This window comes from Pelodiscus sinensis, chromosome 23 (assembly GCF_052426305.1).
Source record: "Pelodiscus sinensis isolate ZL-2025 chromosome 23, ASM5242630v1, whole genome shotgun sequence".
Taxonomy (NCBI): domain Eukaryota; kingdom Metazoa; phylum Chordata; order Testudines; family Trionychidae; genus Pelodiscus; species Pelodiscus sinensis.
Genome location: NC_143074.1, coordinates 4,746,024 through 4,768,040, shown reverse-complemented (window position 1 = coordinate 4,768,040; position 22,017 = coordinate 4,746,024). Strand labels below are relative to the sequence as shown.

The window sequence follows — 22,017 nt, the reverse complement described above, 5'->3', positions numbered from 1 at the left end:
AAATTCTTAGCTGCAGGTGGTTGGCTGAATGTCCAGCCCTCTCCCTCAGGTGCAGAATAGCTTAAGGTTAGTTTAACCCTTTCCTCACTCTCTGGGTTCTCCTTTGCAGCTCCCATTCATGACAGGCCCATTGCACAAAGCCCACACAAAGCTTGCAAAACAGCGTGAGATACTAGCTGAACCCAGATGTAGCTGAATAAAGTTCAGGTGCCCAAGGATGGACAGCTGTGGACCTCAGTCATCAATGCAGTTTCACACGTCCAAGCCAGGTCTCCCTGTGAACTGGACATGTTCTGAAAACAAATTTGCCTTGCTGCTCACTGATGTCCAACTCTGGTCTAGCTGGGGTTGGGGTGGGGGTTTGGCTGAAACAGTCTAAGCAGCATTTCCCAGAAATCTTTAAAGTTTCCTTGTTTTTTTGAGACCATTAATTTCACATCCTTGCTTCTCTTCGCAAATGGAATTTATTGAACGAAAAAACCATTTTTTGTCATGGAGAGATGAGTTGCCAGATTAGACAATGGGAAATCCAGGACCCGGACAAGATTTATTTCTTCAATTAAGCTGCCCAGCATCACTAATGCATCTGCAGTGCTTTGTAAATGTCAGCTTTGCAATCATTAAATGTCATTACGTTCAGCCGTTCATCAGACAGTCCATGGAGGGAAGCGGGGTGGTTATCTGGCCTTTTAAATTTGAACCAAAGATGAGGGTGAGCATTTTTAATAGGGCACTGCTCTCTGGGCACTGGGTGATCTGTGAAATGCATTTCTGGTCAGCTTTCAATTCAAGAGTCTTTGTTCTACGACAGCAACAATTAATCTAAATGTATTGTGCAAATTCTATGACAAAAACTAGCAATAACTGCACTGTTACAGCATCAGTCAGTCATGTGTCTTATTAGCAACTGTACTTCAAATGCCTTTAACAGATTATAGTTCGGCAGAAATCAAAAAGGACTTGATTGGAAAGTATTTATCTGAAAGGATCCCTTCTTGGCCATCCATTTACACTGTCCCAATGCAGAATAATTGCATCGTGGCATTGCCATAAACACAACCATTTTGTCACAAACTGGGACAATAATGCCCTATTTGGATCTAGATTTTGAAGCACCACAAAGCCAGAGATGTGAGGGAGGGCCAATTTCTCATGTCTCGTAACACAACAGCAACAGCAGGAGCTTATTTCAGCTAGAGCAAGCAAAAGGTTGCAATGACTTTTCATTTTGAACTGGAGACTTTTCTGTACACCTGAGTCCTGAGATATGGGCTGCTTCAGAACTGACCCGAAATCTAACCCAAAGCTGGAAGCACCCTGGAGGTTTGAAAAAAGTGTCAATTCCCAGCCTGCCTCAGTTTCGCCAGTGCTCTGATTTCATAGAATCATGGGGCTGGAAGAGAGCTCAGGAGGTCATCAAGTCCCGCCCCCTGCCCAAGGCAGGACCAATCCCAATCCCAATTTCACCTAGGGCCAGAAGAAAAATCCACAAGTAGCTTATAGGCCTAAAAATCCACAAGAAGCTTGGCTATTTCCAGCCAAGGTGGAAATAAAGATGCACAACTGTGATGGATAGGAGTGCTGGCCAGCACCTGGTGACTAAGGGGTTAAACTCAGGAAGCTAGCAGGGGTGTTGGTAGGAAGCCAATGGGAAAGACGGTTGAAATGTAGATTGGATATCGATACCTGGCTGCTTCTTCCTGTGTGTGAGTTCTAAGTTAAGGGCTCGTGCAGTACTCACAATTACGATGCCCCCAAGAAATTGGGCATGGGAGTGAACTGGGCCTTGAAGCACAGAGACTGTGAGTAGAGAGGGGAATGTATGTTTAGTTGTTAGCAGAGTACTTTTCTTTGTTTTGGTTGTTTGGTTAAGCTTCGTTGTGTAAAATCCATGTGCTCTCCCATGGCGTTCCTCCCCCCATTCACTATTTAAGCTGTACCCAGAGATACTATGTTCTCTGTGTTTTGTTTTTCTCAGTTACTCTATAAAACCTAGCAACCAAGCATGCTTGTTTTCTTGTTAATAAAATAATCTTTTCTAAGGTGATGTGATTCTTGTGTCCCGGAAGGCAACAGGTATGTGAGTGACTGCCTACCCTGAGAAGTCAGCTAGCAAAGATACACTTTGTTTTCTGCATTTTCTTTTGTTTCTTTTTTCAAGCTCTCTTGTGGCAGAAGAGCTTGGGGTACCTCTGGGGAAGGAATTCAAGTGCTTCTTTCTGGGTTTTTTTCCAGAGTTCTTTAAAATCACTTGATTGTGCCAGCCTACCTCCAGAGTCAGTGCATCTGTGACTCTGGGGAGTTCTTTTGTATTTAGAGCCTATAGATGCAAGGTATTTAAGGGCTTTTGTGGACTCCCACCTTTTGCACTCAGCGTGCCAGAGTGGGGAACGGCCCTGACAGCAACCAAGCCTGCTGCCATGAGGTTCCAGCCTGATCGGTTGCCCTCGAGAGTTGGGACGGACCAGGTAAGAGTTGGTTCCATACAGTAGCACCCTCTTCCCTGGAGCAAACCATTAAAGGAAAACGTACGAAAAATCCGAAAGAGAATAAAGTGTTACAGAGCCAGGTTCAACGAGCAGCCACCTTAAAACCTGCCAGGAGCATCTCTGAATGAAGCCAGACCTGATGGGGGAACGCTCAGGAGCAGGACTTGGTACTTACGGCAGGCCCTGGCTTCCCTCGCTCGCCTTTTCTTCCAGCTTCCCCGGGGACTCCCTGCAGGAACATTTCAGAGTTAATGTGACTGACTCCCATGCACGGTTTGATGCATTCCTTGATATTGCCTATTAGGATGCTGCCAAGCGCAGCACCATGGAGAACTGGCTCCCTTGCTGGGAATCTCTGACCTGTAAATGAGTCTCTGCACACCCCGACTGGCTTTCATTTAGTGTTGGTGAGGCTCTAGGGGACCGAGTACAAGGGTCACACCGACAGGCGGAACCAACCCTGGGACCTCTTGAGCTTAGTGCACGACCCTCTGCTGCTTGAGCTAAAAGCCAGCTGGCTCTCAGCTAGGGCTGTAGAGCAAACTCACTGTCTCTCTCTCTCTCTGAAAGTGATCTATATGCCAGTGCGCTGGACAATGACTCACACCCACCACCAGGGCTATAGGGGTGTGATCAGCTTGCTGGCTTGCACTGGGGGCCACGCTGCCACATCTTCACTGCAAGTCAAGCACTAAATAGCCCACAGCAAGAAAACTGCCCTGCCCCTTACAGCTGCTCCTTGTCAGAAGCACATGGATGGGAGGGCTTGCATGGCTGTTGTCTCATGGACAAATATGGCAGTAAAGAGGCTCTGTCTCCAGGGATGTCAGGCTACCCTGTTCGCCCCACCAAGGTGCTCGTCCCAGAGCTAGTGTCTGTAAGACGGCGATGGGAAACAAATGTGAAAGGGGCCCAATTTTCAGTGGGCGGGTGTTCAGTCCTTCCTGAAGTCTGGTCCAAGAACTGATGCATCCAACATCACTTGTCACTTCTGGCCAGGGGGAACTCTGCCAGTTCTCATTTCAGAAGCCAGCTGGGAGGAGTGTCTTGGGAAGGATGCCAGCAACAATTACCTCCAATCCAGCCACACCAGCTGGGCCAATCAGTCCACTGGGGCCTGGATCCCCCTGGGGAAAAAGAAGGGAAGAGTTCTTCTCCTGCCCTCTGGAACCTAGGCCACTACAACCTCTGTGGGGCTGACACACCCCTCACCCCTTTGATCCCTCGCACAGTCACTACTTTAGGATGAAGGGGGAACGGGTACGTAATATAGGACCTTGCCTTCATACTTCAATTCACCACTTATCAGGGGAGCCAACACACTTTGCCCAGGGCCCAGCGAGGCTGTGGGGGGTGATGGTTCTGTGCTCTCAGAAAGGGTGGGGTTTGGGGCAGAAGGGGCGGGGCCGGAAGCAGCCTCAGTCCCACCTGGACTGCAGTGCACTCCCCCAGCCCTGAGATCTGCCCGGAGTGTAGTAGCAGCAGGGGAAGCCTGGAGCCCTGGGCCTTTTTGAATTGCCAGGCCCGGGGCAGTGGTACCCTTTGCCCCTACACCTGTGGCAGGCCTGGCTAGACATCAGGTGCATGGGAAATGAGTGAGACAGAGGAAGGCGAGTTTTCCGTTCATAAATTCCCTTGACTTCTCTACAGCACAAGAGGAGGGCTCTTTACAGCTGTCTAAGGCCTCTCCGTACCCAGGAAACCAGCTCGGCTAGTCATCAAGCCGTGCCCGTCTCTCCCGTGTTATCTGGAAACCCCAGCTTGTCCACCTCTGACAGTTCATTATCTCAGGGCCATTGGGGGGTGGGGGGAGTTTATATCAGTTCTCAATACCTTCTCGCCCTCAGGGCCGACTAACCCGGGTGGCCCTCGCCTGCCAGCTTCACCCTGTTATGAAGGAAAAATAGATCACGTCTTCCATTCACAACAGACATGCCCGAGGAGCCAATCGCCATCTGATGGTCAAGCAACATGCACGACTCCCCAGATTTCTACATCCAAGAGCATGCAACCAGCAAAGCAAGGAGGAATAGGACAAGTTGACCTACAATTGGTCCTCTGGCTCCAGCAGGTCCCGGAAGCCCGGTCACACCGACCTGACCCTGCAGAGGGAAGGGAAGTGTTACTTCTCAGAACCCTGCCAGAGGCTGCTGAATTAACCTAGAATGAGCCACTGCACTCAGCTGCCACTGTGACAGAGCCCACAAACAGGGACTCCACGTGGAAAACCCACGAAAGGCTGAAATCTAACCGCAGAAGGTTCACAGGGAACCAGGCAATTGTGTGGAAGGTGGCAGACCCATATGCATCCTACTGGGCAACATCAACATGACCAGCAAACACAAACGTGACCCTAACGGACAACCCCAAGAACACACCTGGATAGAGGACGGAAGACTCAGGGACAAAATCTTCTAAACTGGGATCCAGAAACATGCCTGGATATTGACAGATCCATTTTTTCTGACCCCAGGAACTCAAACTTCTAGTGAGAGACTCAAAAACTAGCACTGAGACTTAAAAGCACCCACAGGAGCAGCCCCGGGGAGGAACACTCGTGGCTGTGTGTCAAGTGACGCTGGCTCACAATTTGGACTGCTTGCCAGTGGATAGTTTTGGCACAAAACTGCGCACAGTGTCAGATTCTTGAACACATCGGGGTGAAACCTGACCTGTCTCCGAACAAAATTTCTAATTCAAAATGAAATTTCATTGGATTAATTGGATAAAATAGAAACAGGACATAAAACATCATCAATTGTTGAGGTTTTCCAATTTTGCTGTGAACGTTTGGCATGGCCCTGGGCAAATAAATCCAAGAACTCCCCTATATACCCAGCTAGACCTAAACTCCCGCCCTAAGGGGAAACCCCCTGGGATTCAGGTCCTCGCTGTACTTGCCAGTAAACCTTCTTGCCCCTTCTCGCCTCTAAGTCCCTTTTCACCAGTTTCTCCCATAATGGCACCTGGTCCAGGCATTCCAGGAGGGCCCCTAGGGCCATCGTCGCCCTGTTCATGAGTAGAAACAGATGTGTTATTAAACAGACCTGAATGAGTAAAATCAACTGGAGTTAAACGAGCCAACAATTAAGCGGCATCTAAATTAACACTTAATGCAGGTTTTAAACTCATCTTGGGTGGCAAACATGTGGCCCAACATCATTAACACGCAGCAAAGAGGATTATAAAAATCCCTGCTGGGTTCGTAAATCTCAGCTCTAAAATGACTGCACTCCAGTGTAATGGCAGATTAGCCACTGGGCCAGCGCTAATGGAAAATGGGCATCTCCACAGCCCAACCAGCTCTGCCTGCCCAGCGCTCCTGCCAGAGAACAGGGTGAGTGCACAGGGGCTTGTCCCACTGTGCCTGCTGCTCCTGCTAAGGAGCACAGGAAACACCCAAGCCCTGGCTCCATTGCTGGGGGAGAGTAGGGGACACTGCAGGTGGAAGTGGGAGAGTAGAAGGCCCCCAACTGCATTGGCCCAGGGCCCCACAAAGCCCTAATCTGCCTCTGTGAGCCTGGCACATCTCATCTGGAGACCAGGCGCTTTACAAAGGTGTGAGAGAGCAACTGGGACCAAGCAGGCCCTGAGAGGCAAAGAAGGTACTTTAAAGGAAAACAGAAGAGAGGCTCCTCACCTTTTCGCCCTTGGGCCCTGGCTCTCCCATATCTCCGGGATCCCCGATGTCACCCTGCAAAGAAGCAGCAGCAAACTTTAGCTCCAGTTCGGTGAGCACCCATGTGCTGCACCAGGTGTGTCCTCTCCATGCTCATTAGTCCCCTTACGCTGACTCTCAAGGGACTTCAACTGCTATGGCAAAGCATTCTTCAGCAGGGCTTGGAAGCACCACAAAGTCTGAGAGGTCATCAAGACCAGCACTGAGGCAGGACCAAGCAAACCTAGATTATCCTGAACGTGTTCTTAACATCAGCCAGCCTGTTCCTAACAACTTCCAGTGACAGGGATTCCACAATCTCCCTTGGAAGCCTGTTTCAGATCTTAATCATGCCGATAGTTAGAGAGGGTTTCCAGATGGTTAACCTGTGTCTCCCTAGCTATTGACAAGCCAATTATGTCTTGTCCTTCCTTCAATGGACATGAAACAATTAATCACAGCCCTCTTTGTATCAGCCCTTCTACTCGTAGAGATGTTGGGTGAATTAACAGGCCATGATGAGTTATAACAAGATCCAATGATTGAGTGATGTACCTAGACAACTTCAGATGGAAACTAAGGTGGACATTTTGAACAATAACAACAAGAAGTCCTGTAGCACCTTATAGACTAACAGATTTATTGGAGCACAAGCTTTCACGGGCAAAGACCCACTTCGTCAGATGCACATAGTGGAAATTCCAGAGGCAGGTATAAATACACAGGCGTAAGAAAAGAGTTCCAATCAAGAGGAAGGTTAGAGATAACGAGGTCAATTCAGTCAGGGAGGATGAGGCCCACTTCTAGCGGCTGATGTGGAGGTGCGAACACCAAGAGAGGAGAAACTGCTTTTGTAGTTGGCTAGCTATTCACAGTCTCTGTTTAAGCCTAAACTGATAGTATCAAATTTGCAGATGCATTGTAGCTCTGCAGTTTCTCTTTGAAGTCTGTTCTTGAAGTTTTTTTGTTGCAGGATAGCTACTTTTAAATCTGCTACTGTGTGTCCAGGGAAATTGAAATGTTTTCCTACAGGTTTTTGTGTATTGCCACTCCTGATATCTGATTTGTGTCCGTTTATTCTTTTACGTAGGGACTGTCCAGTTTGGCCGATGGATATGGCAGAGGGGCATTGCTGGTACATGATGGCATCTATTACGTCGGTAGCTGTGCAGCTGAATGAACCAGTGATGGTGTGGCTGATTTGGTTAGGTCCTGTGATGGTGTCGGTGTAGATATGTGGGCAGAGGTGGCACCAAGGTTTATTGCAGGGATTGGTTCCAGAGTGGGAGTCACTGTGGTGTGGTGTATAGTTGCTGGGGGGAATTTGCTTCAAGTTGGCGGGTTGTCTGTATTTTGAACAATGAGGGTATTTAACCATGGGAACAACATATCAAGGGGTGGATTCTCCATCACGAGACATTTTAAAATCAAGACTGGATGTTTTTCTAAGAGATCTGTTCTAGCTGAAGCAGGAATTAATGCAAGGAGGCCCTCTTCTCACCTTACAATCTATTACTGGGGATCACTGCGTTTATCTACTGTCAGGCTTCCTTCTATCCCAAGTTCCCAGAACAACAATGGAGGCTATTTTGCATGCAACGCACGTGTGTCATTTCAATCCCAAGTTGCATTTTCTATCCTCTGCCCCTGGCAGGGAGATCTCCAAGTGCCAGGTCTGTCATTGTCACATGATGGAATTCTAGTGGTTTGTAACAGAATTAAAGCGCTGGGGCAGTTTCTGGAGGCTCATTTCTAACACTACTGTGCCTCTGAGGTGGGCAGGGCAGTGGTTTTAATCTCAGAGCAGAAGCAGAGCGAATACCGAGGAGAAATGGGTTGAAATTGGTAAGGAGGGAACTCCCAAGCAAGCGGGTGATGGGAGCCGAGGGGGCGGATGCAGAATCTTACACGTCCTTGGCCCCTCACGAGCTCACAGACAGAACTGCCATACTAAGAAGTTCAGAAACCCAAGGACAAATCTCTTCCATTTTAAATGGAAAATTGGGGTTTTGGTCTGAGAATTTTCACAAAAGTGTCATTTGTCCTAAAAAAACAAAAACGTACAGAGTTTTGGTTGGAAAACTGAAAATCAAATTTTCTTTTGGGTCACTGTTCCCGTCCCTTTCAATTTGCAGCCAAACGAGTCTCAGGAAAAAAGGTTTCTGGTGAGATGTCAAAAAAGCACTTTCCAATCAAACTCTCTCTGACACTCATTCTGCCTACAGGGTCCGCCCTGTTTCCATAGACACAGACATCAGGTATGCTGCCACCCTCGCAGTGGGATCTGAGCGCCCTCCATTCAAAATCCTAGGGACTTCCTGACATCTCTAGCTCTTCTTCCTTGCCTGGGTCAAAGCTCTGCTTGCTGCAGAAAAGAGCAGGAAACACCCAGGAAAATAACCTGCGTGGGGACTGCCAGGGCTGGTCCCCAGCTGCTGATCACAGCACACTACCCCCTATGTGACCACGCCATCCTCTCCCCCAGCCCTGACATGGCCTTCAAGCCCAGCTCAGAGCCCTGAGTTTAGCTGAGTCTAATAATCCAGCCATCCAAAGCATTTCTCCCTGGTTGCTCAAGGACCACAACTGCAGCCTTCTCTCATGGGTCACAGTGACATGGCTACCACAGTGCTGGGTCACCTGTCAGAGACGTACCTCTTTTCCTAGCTGCCCTGGTCTCCCAGGACGTCCCTTCGGCCCTTCCTCTCCTGGCTCACCAGAGCCTCCACGGACACCTGGAGCCCCATGGATTCCTGCCTCCCCCTGGAAAGGAGGGAGAAGACAAGTATTACTATCCAGTGGACTTTACCAGCCGTGGTGTGGACACCTGTTGATTGTCGAACAGAAATAATTAAAAATGCCTCAGCAACCAGATAGATCCTATATCTGGAAAGCAGGGGCTAAGGCTGTTGGGTTCCCAATCCAGCTCTTGATAGAATATATCACAACGAATAAAGGAAAATTCCCAACCAGAGGAACTTGGGACACATGGCCTGGGCTTTCTTGAAGGGTGATTGTTCTCCTCTGAACCACAATGAGAGCACAAGGCGGCTGACTGCTGGGGCTGTCTGGAGAGGGTGGATTCTGGAGAGCAGTAGTGAATGACAAAGCAAAACTACGGCTACTGGAGGATGGTGTCTTCTGTCAGCTGCCAGGGATGGAACCCTTCTCCCCAGGCAACTACATGGAAGGAATCAGGTGCCCGACTCCCACTGGAAAAATCAATGAGAACTGGGTATCTAACTCCCTTAGACACTACTGAAGATCTTGCCCCGGGTGCCGATGGTAGTGATGGGTGAACTGCAAAAGCCTGGGCGGCTTGGCTGCTTATTCCCAACCCCACAAGTGTGCCAGCTGGCCTCCAAAAAGCTGGAGAGCTCGTGCTTTCTGGTGGAGCTGCTGCAGAGCAGGAATGTGAAACGCACTGGGGTGTTTTCCTCGTGCAAAGCAAGCCCAGCATGAAAGGAGAACGAAGGGAGGACTCTTTGATTTGCAACAGCCTCAGCCTTGCCTGTGGGGAAGGTGGATTTTTTTAAAAGTGCCCAGTTATTAATTGTAGGTAAAGGCCTCCCTTTAAGTTCCAGTTTCCGTGGTACAAGAACCCCAGAGACAGGATGAGAATAAAGGCCTGGCTCTGAGCCCAGGGGCGGGTTTGCTGCGCGCCAAGTGCCAAAGCACCATGGAGCAGTTTTATCCGGGCTTCTGCCCACAAATCCCCGTCAGGTGTTAGCGTCACGCAAGGACTTGAGCTTCCTGAAGCAGGTTTTAGAACTCGTCTTGGGCACTGACCTGCTCGCCTTTGGACCCAGGCCGACCTTCCCCGCCAGGGAGTCCTGGGGAGCCCTAATGGGGAAAACAGACCAGCTCGTGAGTTTACGCACCTATGAAGCGCGCGCCGAAGAGTAACATGCCTGTGACTCTACACTGAGAGGGCAATCTTGGAAGTCGCCCAGGAGATGACAACCTGGTGAGGACACCCATGGGAGCAGTAGGTGAATATCCCCACTTGGTTTTCTTTCCGGCAGGTTGCCATAGGGACGGCAGCCATCTTGTCTGACACTCTAGGGCCGTGGTTCCCAACATGGGGCACATTTGTGTGCGCCCGCCAAATGCTCGGGGCTGGCCTGGCCCCGGGCACGTGGCGCACGGTGAGTGCCGGACCCGGGAGCGCCGCGGATTGGCCGCCCGCGCTCTTGGCGCGTGGAGCATGGGGGGAGCGCCGGCCCCAGGCGCGCGGCGCTTGGAGAGGGGGGCGTCGGCCCCGGCGCACGGCGCTTGGAGGGGGGCTTGTTCCCGGGCACGTGGCTATGGGGGGGCCCGCCTCTGGCGCCCGGCGGGCGAACGGCCACGCCCCCTGGTGCCCGGCAACCTTAAATGGTTGGGGACCACTGCTCCAGGGACTGAACGAGGGAACTCCAGAGCTAAGAGCACGAGCTGCTACAGCTGGAGCTCATGAGCCACAAGTGACAGACTCCGAGGGGGACCTGCAACAGACACTCACCAGTGTTACACCCCCGCCTGCCTTGCAGACGTATCATCTGCCTGAAGGCCTGTCCTGGGGCTGCACTAATGCTCAACTCAAATAACTAAGCTGACCAGAAAGCCTTGGCCATCACAGCTTTTCTCTGGAACACGCAGCCCCGACTCTACTACTCCCAGCAGCTGGAAGGGAGACTGAAAAGTCCAGAGGGAGGGCTGTTAGAAGGGGACAGAGGCTACACTTTCTTGAGCTATTTACTGGTGTTGCCTAGTGGACTGAGCACTGGACTGGGATTCTGCGACTGGCCTGCTGGGTGACCTTGGGTAAGTCAATGCTCCGTGCCTCAGTTTCCCGCTTTATAACATGGAGAGAATGATCCTTTGAGAGCTATGGATGAAAAGTGCTGTACCATAACCAGACATTCCCACCCTACCTGCTCTCCATCCAGGCCTCTGATGCCAGCTTCTCCAGGCTCCCCCACTTCACCCTAAAGAAACAGGACAGTCCCTAGAGCAGCTACTCCGAGTCGGAGTTTGCACTGAAGAGTCTCCGCCCTTCAAACTTTCGCAGGACGAAGGACTCAACATCGCCAAGCTGGGACATCTGAGAACAGATGTGCTGGGAGAGTTTGCAGGGTTTGACTCTCCACTGCAGCAGATGCTCCTACCTACATTTCTCCATGTTTGTATTCTCATCCCCGCCCCAGACAGTGGGGGTTGGGGCATGTGCATTAGCGTGTGTCAGCCTGGGTGGGTCCCCTCCTTGGGAAGCAGGACTAGCACTCATCTGGGGTGTGACCAGGACTCCTGCAGGCAAGCAACAGGTGCAGGAGAGCTGGGCTCAGAAGAGACTGGGCTTGGGATGCAATTCTTGCCAGGAAGGCAGAGGAGTGAGCCCATGGCACACGGCCACGTCGACGAGATGCAAAAGGGTCAAGTTTCAGTGTTACCAGGAGGAGGCTGCAGGGGGTGCAGGAAAGTGTCTGGGGGCGATAGCTTCGCCTCTTCTTGTCCCGCTAACCCTGCCACTTTGCCTGCATGGGGGTCCCGGCCCCTAGAGGGGACTGCACTGTGTTTGCCATAGGAAGAAGAATTCTAACACGTGCAGAGAACAATTCTGTGGTGACAGATTGCTTCTTGTTCTCCTGCCATCCCCAAGGGGGGTGTGCAGCGGTGCTGAACCTGTCACGCCCCAGCCCATGCAGCTGCCCAGGCATGGAGCCAAGTGCCCCTTTCATCTCCTTACCTTCTCTCCTATCTCCCCCAAAGACCCTCCAGGCCCAGCTGGCCCTGCCTGGCCCTGCAAGAACAGGAACAGGATTAGCAAGCACATCCCAGTTCACACGGAGCTGTGGTGATGGAACACGCTGAGCACCACCCAGCTCACCGGCCAATGGGACGAGCCAGCCATGCGTGTCTATGTAAAGGCTTGTGTATCACCACCCAAGTCTCTTGTACTATATCCTGGTGTTCGCACCTTGGGCACAATCCACTGGGAAACTTCACGGCCACACCTGGTGCACTGAGTAACCCATGTTGAAAGAACAAGGGAGCTGGCAAAGGAGGCGACCATCAAGTATGGAATCTGTGAGTACGGTAATGAGTCCCTGATGGGCTACATTGCTACCGGGGTGCCAGAAATGCCCATCACAGACCCCGCCCCAGCCTACAGGTCCTAAAGGCTGAAAATCTGGCCTAGGCCATCTACACAGAGCTGGAGGAGTTTCCACAGCGACTGCCTCGGGAGAGCCTCCTGCTGTCGCCCTGGGCTACCAGAGACACAAGCAGTGAATACAAGGCAGGGTGCTGGATCATGGGATGGACCCTGCCAATCTCGCATGCAGAGCGGAGCATAAGGCTGTGGCATGCCGGGGGCCCATCGTAACCCCGTCGTCAGCAGGACAAGTTATGCTGCTCAAGATTTTCAAAAGTGACTAGTTATTTGGGGTGCCACCTTGAAGCCCCTGAGGAGGGGCTTGCTTCTCTGACCATGCTGAGCTCCTGCCCTCTGGAAACCAGGCCCCCTTTGGGAGGGCTCGGGGGGGCTCCCAAAACCTGCAGCCAGTTTTATCTTTTCGTCGCGCGCCTGGTGCCCCTTCCGAGACATGAACGATTGGTTCCATTAATGCGAGGCTCAAAAATGGTGGGGGCTGACCCATGAGTGGGTTATCAGAGGGCTGGGTGGGGTCGGCTGTACCTGCCCCCATCACTCTCTGCCCTGGGTGCAGCCTAGAAGTGCCCCACCCCATGATTTCACGTACGCTGGGCTGGGGTAGCAGGCAGTGGCATGAGGAGCAAGATCTTGATAGTCCAGCATGGAGGAATCAGCTGGGGTCAGCAGCTAGCTAGTCAGCAGCCTGATAATGACGGCCCAGCCACGGGGAGAGCGGCTGCGGGAGGACGACAGGCTGGGGCCGCTTAGAGCCAAGCAGGGGACCTGGGGTTGGAGAACTCTTGCAGCTGGAATAGCCTTCGCAGCCCGTATGCACCTCCTAGACGTGGCAGTCATTCTTGCACAGTGGTGGGTCCCCAAAGGACTAAATCCACCTGACGGGTCACCCCTGTAAAGTCTGGGAGCCAGCGCACGGATGCCCATGGCATGCCCAGATGGAGAGGGAGGGGGAAGAGCACGGTGCATTTAACATCACACATGGGTTTTATCAGGGGCTTGGGGACACCAGAGATTCGGTCCTGCAGCGCTTAGGATGGACATGCAGGTTACTCCGCGGATCCTGGGGGAACTGGGTAAGGTACCTGGCAGATCTGTAGCTACACAGTATGTAACGGAGCCATGGAGTTGGAGGAGAGGAGACCTCTCCTTGGTCACAGCTCCCAGCTCATGGAGCACATCTGTAATCCCGCTTGTAAGTGAAGGGGCAGCCAATGGGTCATTCTCATGTCACACATCAGTCTAAGAAATTAGCATCTGTACTTACTGGGTATCCAGCCAGTCCAGCAGCCCCATTCGGCCCCGCTGGCCCCTTTTCTCCTGAAATACCAGCCTTCCCAGGGATGCCATCTGGCCCCCGAATGCCTGGAGGCCCCTGTGCACAGGAAAGAACAATTATGCAACTACTGGTGCATGTAGGTGGGGACATCTGCTCTCCAAACCACACACTCTCGGTGTTTAAGTTCCGACAGTCGGCCGCTGCACTGAGGTGCTAAGGTGAGGAGTGATAGAAAATCAGAGTCCCTCTATAGCTTCAATAACACCAAGGCTGACCATAAGCCATGCAGGCTTCCCTCCTGCGCCTTACCCTGACCCAGTGCGGCAGTGCTGTCTCCAGACCCATTCTATCGCCAGGGACTTGGGACATACGCCCACTGAGAGCCGGACTGAGACCTCAAATCATTTTACTCAGGGCAGCCCTCAGCCAAAAGACAGGGACAAATTAGTCTCTCGGAAGGGTATGGCTGTCAGATAACAGGAGACTAGAATGGGGGTAACTGCATTAGCACAGCTATTGATCTTCCACTTACCAGCAGTCCCGGAAGCCCTCTAGGACCTGGGTCTCCCACTCTGCCCTGAAACAAATTGGTTTTACCCGTAAGAGTGGAAGATTATTTGCTCCCATCTGGGCCCGGAAGCCACTGGTCTCATGCTGGTGGGGGGCGGGGGGGGGAGAAATGTGCCCAGCTTCTCCATAATGCAAACAGATCACAGTTTATTTCACATGGTGCCACCAAAACAGAGACCGTCTCCCACAAGCACATAAATGCCGTGTCCCAGGGCTCGCCTGTGTTTGCAAAGAGACGAGAGCATCTCTTCACTTGTTATCCTACTTCACACAAAATACAGGGTCTCTTCCAGGCCCGTGCTCCCCACAAGTGGAGGAGAAAGGGCGGGAGGCTCTCTGAGCTGCAAGTGGTGTGTGTGCAGATAATGGGGGGGGGGGGTACGGGGTGCCGGGCGGAGGAGGGTTCAGAGCTGAGGAGAAGTTATGTAGTAACATGAGCAGTTCTCAGACTGCGAGGGGCTGTCTGAGCTGCAGTGGGGTGGGGTGGAGGGAGCTGATGAGCCTTGAGGAAGATTTGAGCTGGGAGAGAAGTAGGCTGAATGGAGTCACTTGGTGAATGAGGGCGTGAGGGGCGTCCAGGGGTAGTTTGGAGATGTGGGGACTAAAGAGAACACAGAGGGACAGGCATTTTGTCCCACTCTGTCCTATAAAGGGGAGAGGGAAGAGAAGTCCTTTTCCCGCCCCCCCTTCCTTACTGCCTGTTGGGGGCAACCCCCCCACCCCGGCACTACGCCTGCCTCACCGGCCTGCCCCAGTCCCACCCCGCCCCCGTCAGCCTATGTGACTGGACTGGTGCCGTGCGCGTCCTCAGGAAGCTCACACAGTGCGGCAGCAGCAAATCAGATCAGCAGACGGGAAAGCAAACGCTTGTCTCGAGTCAGCGGAATTAGACAGACGCTCCCCTTCCAGAGAGATGCTGCTGGTGCAGAACGGGCGCAGCTAAAGCGCTGCCACAGATTAACTGGCACCGACTTATTCCCTGGGCTCAGGAAGGAAGCCCAGCGTTCCTGTCACAGCGCCGGCCTCTGCGCGGAGCCGGCCAAAACGGGGAGAGCCTGGGGAATTCTGTGGGCGTTGCCTTTGCCTTGTGGCAGCCCCCGGGGCTCTTGAGAACTGGCTAATGCCTGGAGGTGGAAGGGGGGCAGCAAGCCAGCTCCTGTTAGGGGGCAGCAGCTTCCCACTGAAGCAGATTTGCTCAGCCCCTTGTAGCTGCTCCTCCCCAGGAGCAGCCATAACACGGCCTGTCGTGAGGGAGGTGGACCCAGGCTGTAGTCGAGACGGGAGGCCCCTTGTTTTGTCTCTCATTGCGCCAGGCAGACCCAACGTCCCCGACTCGGACCCAGCCTCTCAGAGGGCTCCTCTGCTGCCCCTGGCTGGGCCGTGGTCCAGGTTGCACAGGTGGGGACGGAAACGCCTCTGGCCACGTTCCACGGCTGGACTGTCCTAGCTGTGGCACGGTAACCCTGGAAACCAGAGAGGGGCACATCCAGCCTCCACCCTCCTCCTCACCGGCCTGACCACATCGGGGGCTGGGCGTGGCAGGCCGCTGCGGAGGCTGGCACTGAGATGCTTTGCTCACCACTGTGCTGGGAGTCACAAGGGCCACAGCCCTGGAACAGCACAGCCACACCCTTGTCAAGAGCCCTGGCCCTGCCCCAGGCTCTCACCCCAGTGTTAAATGAACTGGCAAAACCGGCCTAGCCCTGGCAGTGCCCACAGCATCTCACCATGTGTCCAGAAAGGAAAGACAGGACAGGACATACCTGTGGGCCGGGGGGGCCTTTCGCACCAGGTGGGCCTGGGGGACCCTGCGTGAGGAGAGAGACAAGGATCAGACCTTTCAGCTTCTCACCACAGAGGCTCAGGCTAAGCACGTCCGCCTCCGGTTTCATTTAACCTCTGGGCATGGAGATCTCCTCAGAGCTACCAGTGCCCACAGAAAACAGATCGGGCCTGGTGCGCTACAGGTTGGTTCTACCGAGAGGCAGGGAACGATGCTCACTTTGGGACCGTCTTTGCCTGGAAATCCTCGTGGGCCTCGGACTCCGGGCTCTCCCTGAAAGAAGGAGCAGAGAGAAGCTCGTCTGTGTTCGGTTCTTCAGCAGAACGCTCGGGAACAGCAGCAGCCACCGCCACCGCCCCATACGGGTGACTAAGGTTAAGGAGAGCGGGTCAGAAAATAGCGGGAGTGGAGGGGTGAGGGAGGGAGTCTGCGAATTTTCTGACCAGTTCTCTAGGTGAATTCTACTGACGTGTTGGTGGAGACAAAGTTGGAGCCTGGTGATGTACTGAAGGGCAACTTCACAGACAAAAGTGTGCCAGGCTGATCTGAGCTAGGCCAGAGTCAACACCCCACATTTCAATCTGGCGTCCCATCTTTTGAACAGGTCCTTATAAGAAGTCAAACCCCAGGCACTGGAAATGCAAACGCCTACATTTCAAAGAAGCCCAAAATTCGTTGGGACCATCGCAACTCTGAGCCTCTCTCTGTTTCTGGGCTGATGAACGGATGTAGCAGGATTTCTGTGTGTTCGTTTTGCTCTCACTCTAGCTGTATCATCGCATAGCCAGTGCCCCTCGGAGTTCTAACCCACCCCCATGACCTTTCCAATTCAATGTTGGTCTGTCAGGAAGTGACTGGAACAGGGATGGGCTGGCACAAAAGAAGCCAGAGAGACTGGAAGAGCAGTACAGTCACACCCTACACAGGCCACTCCTACACCCAGCTCCTAGCATTGGAAATTGCCTATCCCCTAGAACTGGAAGGGATCTTGAAAGGTCATTGAGTCCAGTCCCCTGCCTTCACAGCAGAACCAAGTACCATCCCTGACAAATTTTTTACCCCAAATCTCTAAATGGCCTCCACAAGGATTGAACTCACAACCCTGGGTTTAGCAGGCCAATGCTCAAACCACTGAGCCATCCCTCCCCACAGTTACCACCTCAGTAAATGGGGAACAAAAAGCTCTTCGCAGGTCACCCCCGAGTTCCCAATGATCTTCATCTCTGGAGTTCTTCTGCAGTCCTACCTTTCCACCCATGGGTCCTGGCTTTCCTCGGTCCCCAACCAGTCCTGGGTAGCCCTGGGGCAGAGAAATCCATTGATACTGGTCAGTTCAGGTGGGCACATTGTGTTCTCTCTCAGCGACAGCTAGGAAGCGGAGGAAGCTAGCAGCTCATGGACGGTGGTGCTTGCGTCTGACATCCAGAAGACGAGGAGACCATCATGCAGGTCCAGGTTTCCCACATCTCTCTCTGTTTATTTGGCTCCCTCAAATGATCCCCCTTCCCTTTCAACTAACCTTACTGGCCTCCTACAAATGAGGGTCTTGTGGCCCCCCCAGCCACACTGGCCAGCAGTGCCATGTCTAGTTGGCTTCTCCTCACAGTTATCCCTGTCCCCTTCCCACCGGGTCAGGAGAACCTCATGAGAGCACTGCCAATGGGCATTTCAAAACCAGACACCCCCCAGAATGGGACGTGCCTGTCCGGAGCATCACCCTCCTTATTCAAACGGCACACAGCTAGGCAGAGAGGGGCTCAGTAGGACAGACAGCGCCCATTATGCCAGAGCAGAAGGCGAGACCACGTGCCCGCTGAATGGGGAAAGAGGCTGTAGGCGAAGGCACCAACCACCCGTCTCACTTGAATCTGGAGATCAGGACCGAGAGTTACACAGTGCAACATGGTGGCTTCCAAACCTCATAGAAACAGGAGCCCCATTTCCTCCATGCAACAAGGCAGAAGTCACCAAACATCTTCTGGTGAGACCATCCTTGGGGCTGGGATTCCGAGAGGAGGGGAATAAATTCTGCCACTCAAGTAGGGGGGCAATTGGCCGGGGTTGGAAAACTGGCTTACGAGCCAGTCATTCTCCTGGATGTGTGCCCTGTTCCCGGCACAGAGGAAATTCCAGGGAAATACCCAGGGTAGCCTACGCTGCTGGGCCTGCAGCTGTGTGAATTCCTTACACAGAATGCTGGACATGCCGGGTGCCTTGGGGCCTCCGTCTGGACTGCTTGTTTTTCCAAGCTCACCCTCCCTCCACCTCTGCCCAATAAGTTTTCCTGTAGCTGTCTGCTTGTTATGGGGCCTCATTCTGCTCTAGGAACAGCTGGGCATGGGGAGCACTTACATACATCCCAACAGGTCCTTGCAGTCCTTCCAAGCCAGGTTTACCAGACAGTCCCTGCCAGGAGAGAAAGGGGAAATGGAGCAAAGGTAGTAGTGCTGATTTGAATACAGGTGGTCGGGTCCGGCGCCAGCGTTGGCCTGGGAAGGGCAGCAGAAGAGATCACAAAGAACGAGGGGGCATAGACCTCCCCAGCTAAAAGCTCATCCCAACAGACATTGCACTTTATGGGTCTAATCCTGAGAGGCGCTGAGCACTCACTCCTACTGGCTCCAGTGGGGCCTACGGATGCTTAGAGTCAGGCTGCAAAGGGTAAGTTACAGGGCGATGGTAGAGCTGTGTGAATAACCCATTCTTCGCTTTGGCCACCACACTCCACCCCTCAAGATTACTTTGGATTCAACAAAGTTCATTTAATTTGAGGGGTTTTAACTCGTTTTCTTTCTTGAATTGAATAACATTGAGGTTCATCTCGAAAGAGCAGGTTTGGGTTGTTTTCCTGACAACGGAAATGGCGAATTCCACCCAGTGTTTTGGTCGACCCAGATCTGCATATTTCCTCAAACCCCCCAAGTATTGCCCAAAACCTGCCACCCAGCACCAGTATTCAGACAGGTGCAATGTTGAGCCATTTGGGGAGCCTCAGGGTATGTCTACACTACAAAGTTAATTCGAACTAACAGACGTTAGTTCGAATTAACTTTGATAGGCGCTACACTAGCGCTCCGCTAGTTCGAACTTAATTCGAACTAGCGGAGCGCTTAATTCGAACTAGGTAAACCTCATTTTACGAGGACTAACGCCTAGTTCGAATTAGCTAGTTCGAATTAGCTAGTTCGAATTAAGGGCTGTGTAGCCCCTTAATTCGAACTAGTGGGAGGCTAGCCCTCCCCAGCTTTCCCTGGTGGCCACTCTGGGCACCAGCAGGGAAACTCGTCTGCCCCCCTCCCAGCCCCGGAGCCCTTAAAGGGGCACGGGCTGGCTACGGTGTCCGTGCCAGGTGCAAGCCTGCCAGCACCCAGCCAGCAGACCCTGCACCTGGCACGGCTCGAGCCAGCCACCCGCTGCCACCTAGCCCTCCGCCTCTTCCCGGGACCAGGCTGGCGGCTCCCGGGAGCCTGCCCGGGTGCGCAAGAGGCGGGCGCCCGCCTGGTCTAGTGCAGAGATCGTGGACCTCATCCACGGCCTCCGCACTAGGCACAGGAAAGTGGCCGTCTAGGGCAGGAGAGCTGCCAGCCTGGCCACCCAGGAGCAGGTGTGCATGAAAATCAAGGTGGTCCACTGAGACCCCCGACCCTGAGCCCTGAGCTTAGAATGGCCGTACTGGGTCAGACCAAAGGTCCATCTAGCTCAGTAGCCTGTCTGCCGACAGCGGCCAACACTAGGGACCCTGGAGGGGATGGACCGAAGACAATAACCAAGCCATTTGTCTCGTGCCATCCATCTCCAGCCTTCCACAAACAGAGGCCAGGGACACCATTTCTACCCCCTGGCTAATAGCACTCCATGGACCCAACCTCTATTAATTTATCTAACTTCTCTTTAAACTCTGTTCTAGTTCTAGCCTTCACAGCCTCCTGCAGCAAGGAGTTCCACAGGTTGACTATTTGCTTTGTGAAGAAGAACTTTCTGTTATTAGTTTGAAGCCTGCTACCCAGTCATTTCATTTGGTGTCCTCTAGTCCTTCTATTATGGGAACTAATGAAGAACTTTTCTTTATGCACCCTCTCCACACCACTCATGCTTTTATAGACCTCTATCATATCCCCCTCAGTCTCCTCTTTTCTAAGCTGAAAAGTCCCAGTCTCGTTAGCCTCTCTTCATATGGAACCTGTTCCAAACCCCTGATATTGTAGTTGCCCTCCCCTCTCCCAGCCTCTCTCTTCCCCTCTCCCACCTCCTTTTCCCAGTCTCCCCGAGTTTTGATCAATAAAGAGAGTTTCTATTTTTGAACACACATGTCCTTTATTTTGTACATCAGGAAGGGGGGCTAGGGAAGGGTAAGTGGAAGGAGGTGAGGGAGGAATGGGGTACGAGCCCCCGATGGGGAGGACTGGGGTGGCTTTGCGGGCTTCTCGGGGTGGAAGCTCTCCTGAAGCCCCTTGATTGACCCCCCCCCAAATGGCAGGCTGCTTCAAGTGCAGCCAAGTGCTGTGATGTGCCCAGTGTGGGCACTCAGGGCACTCCAAGCCAGGACTGCTTTGCAAGCGGGGAACCTCTGAGAACTGTCTGTCCAGGGTGGGGGTCGGGTCCCTTTAAGCACAGCCCTCAGCTAGCCTGAGGCAGCAGCTCCACACTCTAAGTCCTAATCTGATGCCCTGCCGGCACTGCTTCCGGCCATCCTTAACCCCGGTTCAGGGTCCACTCAGTGTGGACATGCTAGTTTGAATTAGCAAAACGCTAATTCGAACTAATTTTTTAGTCTAGATGCACTAGTTCAAATTAGCTTAGTTCAAATTAAGTAATTCGAATTAAGTTAGTTTGAATTAGCGCTGTAGTGTAGACGTACCCTCAGCTAGTCACACTCGCTGGCTGTGCTGGCAAAGGGGGAGTGATGGGGAGGGGAAAAGAGGCTGCACTGTTTCTCTCTCTGCTGAGGAGACAGGCAATTCAAGAGGCCGCATGGCCTGAGGCAGCCGGGACATGGGGCTGAGGGTATTGGGAGATGCAAGAGAATCTACAACTCAGAGCATGAACTGAGCTGGGACATGGACATACCCAGCTAATATCTAACGAGTCCTTTTGCCCTGAAGTCGGGCAACATGGCTGATGTTTCAAATTGCCATTAGCAAGCAGCCCTCTACAGCTCTCCACCCCGGGAAGCGCTTCCAAGTCAGGGACCCACCCAGTCTCACACGGATCTCTCTGTGGCACCGCTGAGCGAAGCCACGGGGCTCTGTCATTGAGGCTACGTCTACACCGAAGCCTTTTGTCGGCAGAGACAGTGCAAATGAAGCACTCATTAGCATTTGTCGCGCTCTCATTTGCATATTCTCTGCCGATGCTTTTTGCGTAAAAACAAGCAGTGCAGATAGGGCCGTTTTGCGCAAAAAAGCCGTTTTCCGTAAGATCCTTTATACCTCAAAAAAGGAGGTACAGGCAGTCCCCAGGTTACATACAAGATAGGGACTGTAGGTTTGTTCTTAAGTTGAATTTGTATGTAAGTCGGAACTGGCGCCCAGATTCAGCCGCTGCTGAAACTGACCAGCGGCTGACTATAGGAAGCCCGAGGCAGAGTTGCTCTGCCCCGGGCTTCCTGGAATTAGCCGCTGATCAGTTTCAACAGCGGCTGAATCTGGACGCCTGGGACAGAGCAGCTGGGGTGCTGCTGGGTAGGTCCCCGCAGCGCCGAGGTGCGGCGCTGCGGGGACCAACCTGGCAGTGCACCAGCTGCTCTGTCCCAGGTGTCGGCGAGAAAAGCCTGGTCTGCTGGGGGGGAAGGGGGTGCACGAGCTGCGCCCCCCCCCCCCCCAGCAGACCAGGGAGACGCGGGCGGCGGGACCACCAAGACGCGCCGCAGTCCCGCCGCCCGTGTCCTCTGCGACTTTGCTCCGCATCTCCCTGGTCTACTGGGGCCCCCCCCCAGCAGACCAGGGAGACGCGGAGCGGCTTTTCTCGCTGCGGAGGATATGGGCGGCGAGACCGCTGCAGCGCGTCTCGATGGTCTGCTGGGGAGAGGTGGCACAGCTAGTGCGCGGTGTCACCCCGTTCGTAAGTAGGGATCCGACATAAGTCGGATCC

General features: G+C 53.1%; 1 protein-coding gene across 1 annotated transcript in view; it reads right to left on the bottom strand.

Moving 5' to 3' along the window:
- The window catches only part of LOC102452610 (uncharacterized), a 227,754-nt gene that overhangs the window by 20,644 nt on the left and 185,093 nt on the right, over nucleotides 1-22,017 (bottom strand). Inside the window, exons 34-49 of the mRNA XM_089772994.1 lie at nucleotides 18,280-18,333; nucleotides 17,174-17,227; nucleotides 16,147-16,200; nucleotides 15,908-15,952; nucleotides 14,107-14,151; nucleotides 13,563-13,670; nucleotides 11,873-11,926; nucleotides 11,061-11,114; nucleotides 9,937-9,990; nucleotides 8,803-8,910; nucleotides 6,130-6,183; nucleotides 5,391-5,498; nucleotides 4,538-4,591; nucleotides 4,323-4,376; nucleotides 3,563-3,616; nucleotides 2,665-2,718 (exon numbers count right to left, since the gene is read on the bottom strand). Coding sequence (XP_089629120.1) covers nucleotides 2,665-2,718; nucleotides 3,563-3,616; nucleotides 4,323-4,376; nucleotides 4,538-4,591; nucleotides 5,391-5,498; nucleotides 6,130-6,183; nucleotides 8,803-8,910; nucleotides 9,937-9,990; nucleotides 11,061-11,114; nucleotides 11,873-11,926; nucleotides 13,563-13,670; nucleotides 14,107-14,151; nucleotides 15,908-15,952; nucleotides 16,147-16,200; nucleotides 17,174-17,227; nucleotides 18,280-18,333 — 1,008 coding nt within the window. The remainder of the gene's footprint in view (nucleotides 1-2,664; nucleotides 2,719-3,562; nucleotides 3,617-4,322; nucleotides 4,377-4,537; nucleotides 4,592-5,390; nucleotides 5,499-6,129; nucleotides 6,184-8,802; nucleotides 8,911-9,936; nucleotides 9,991-11,060; nucleotides 11,115-11,872; nucleotides 11,927-13,562; nucleotides 13,671-14,106; nucleotides 14,152-15,907; nucleotides 15,953-16,146; nucleotides 16,201-17,173; nucleotides 17,228-18,279; nucleotides 18,334-22,017) is intronic.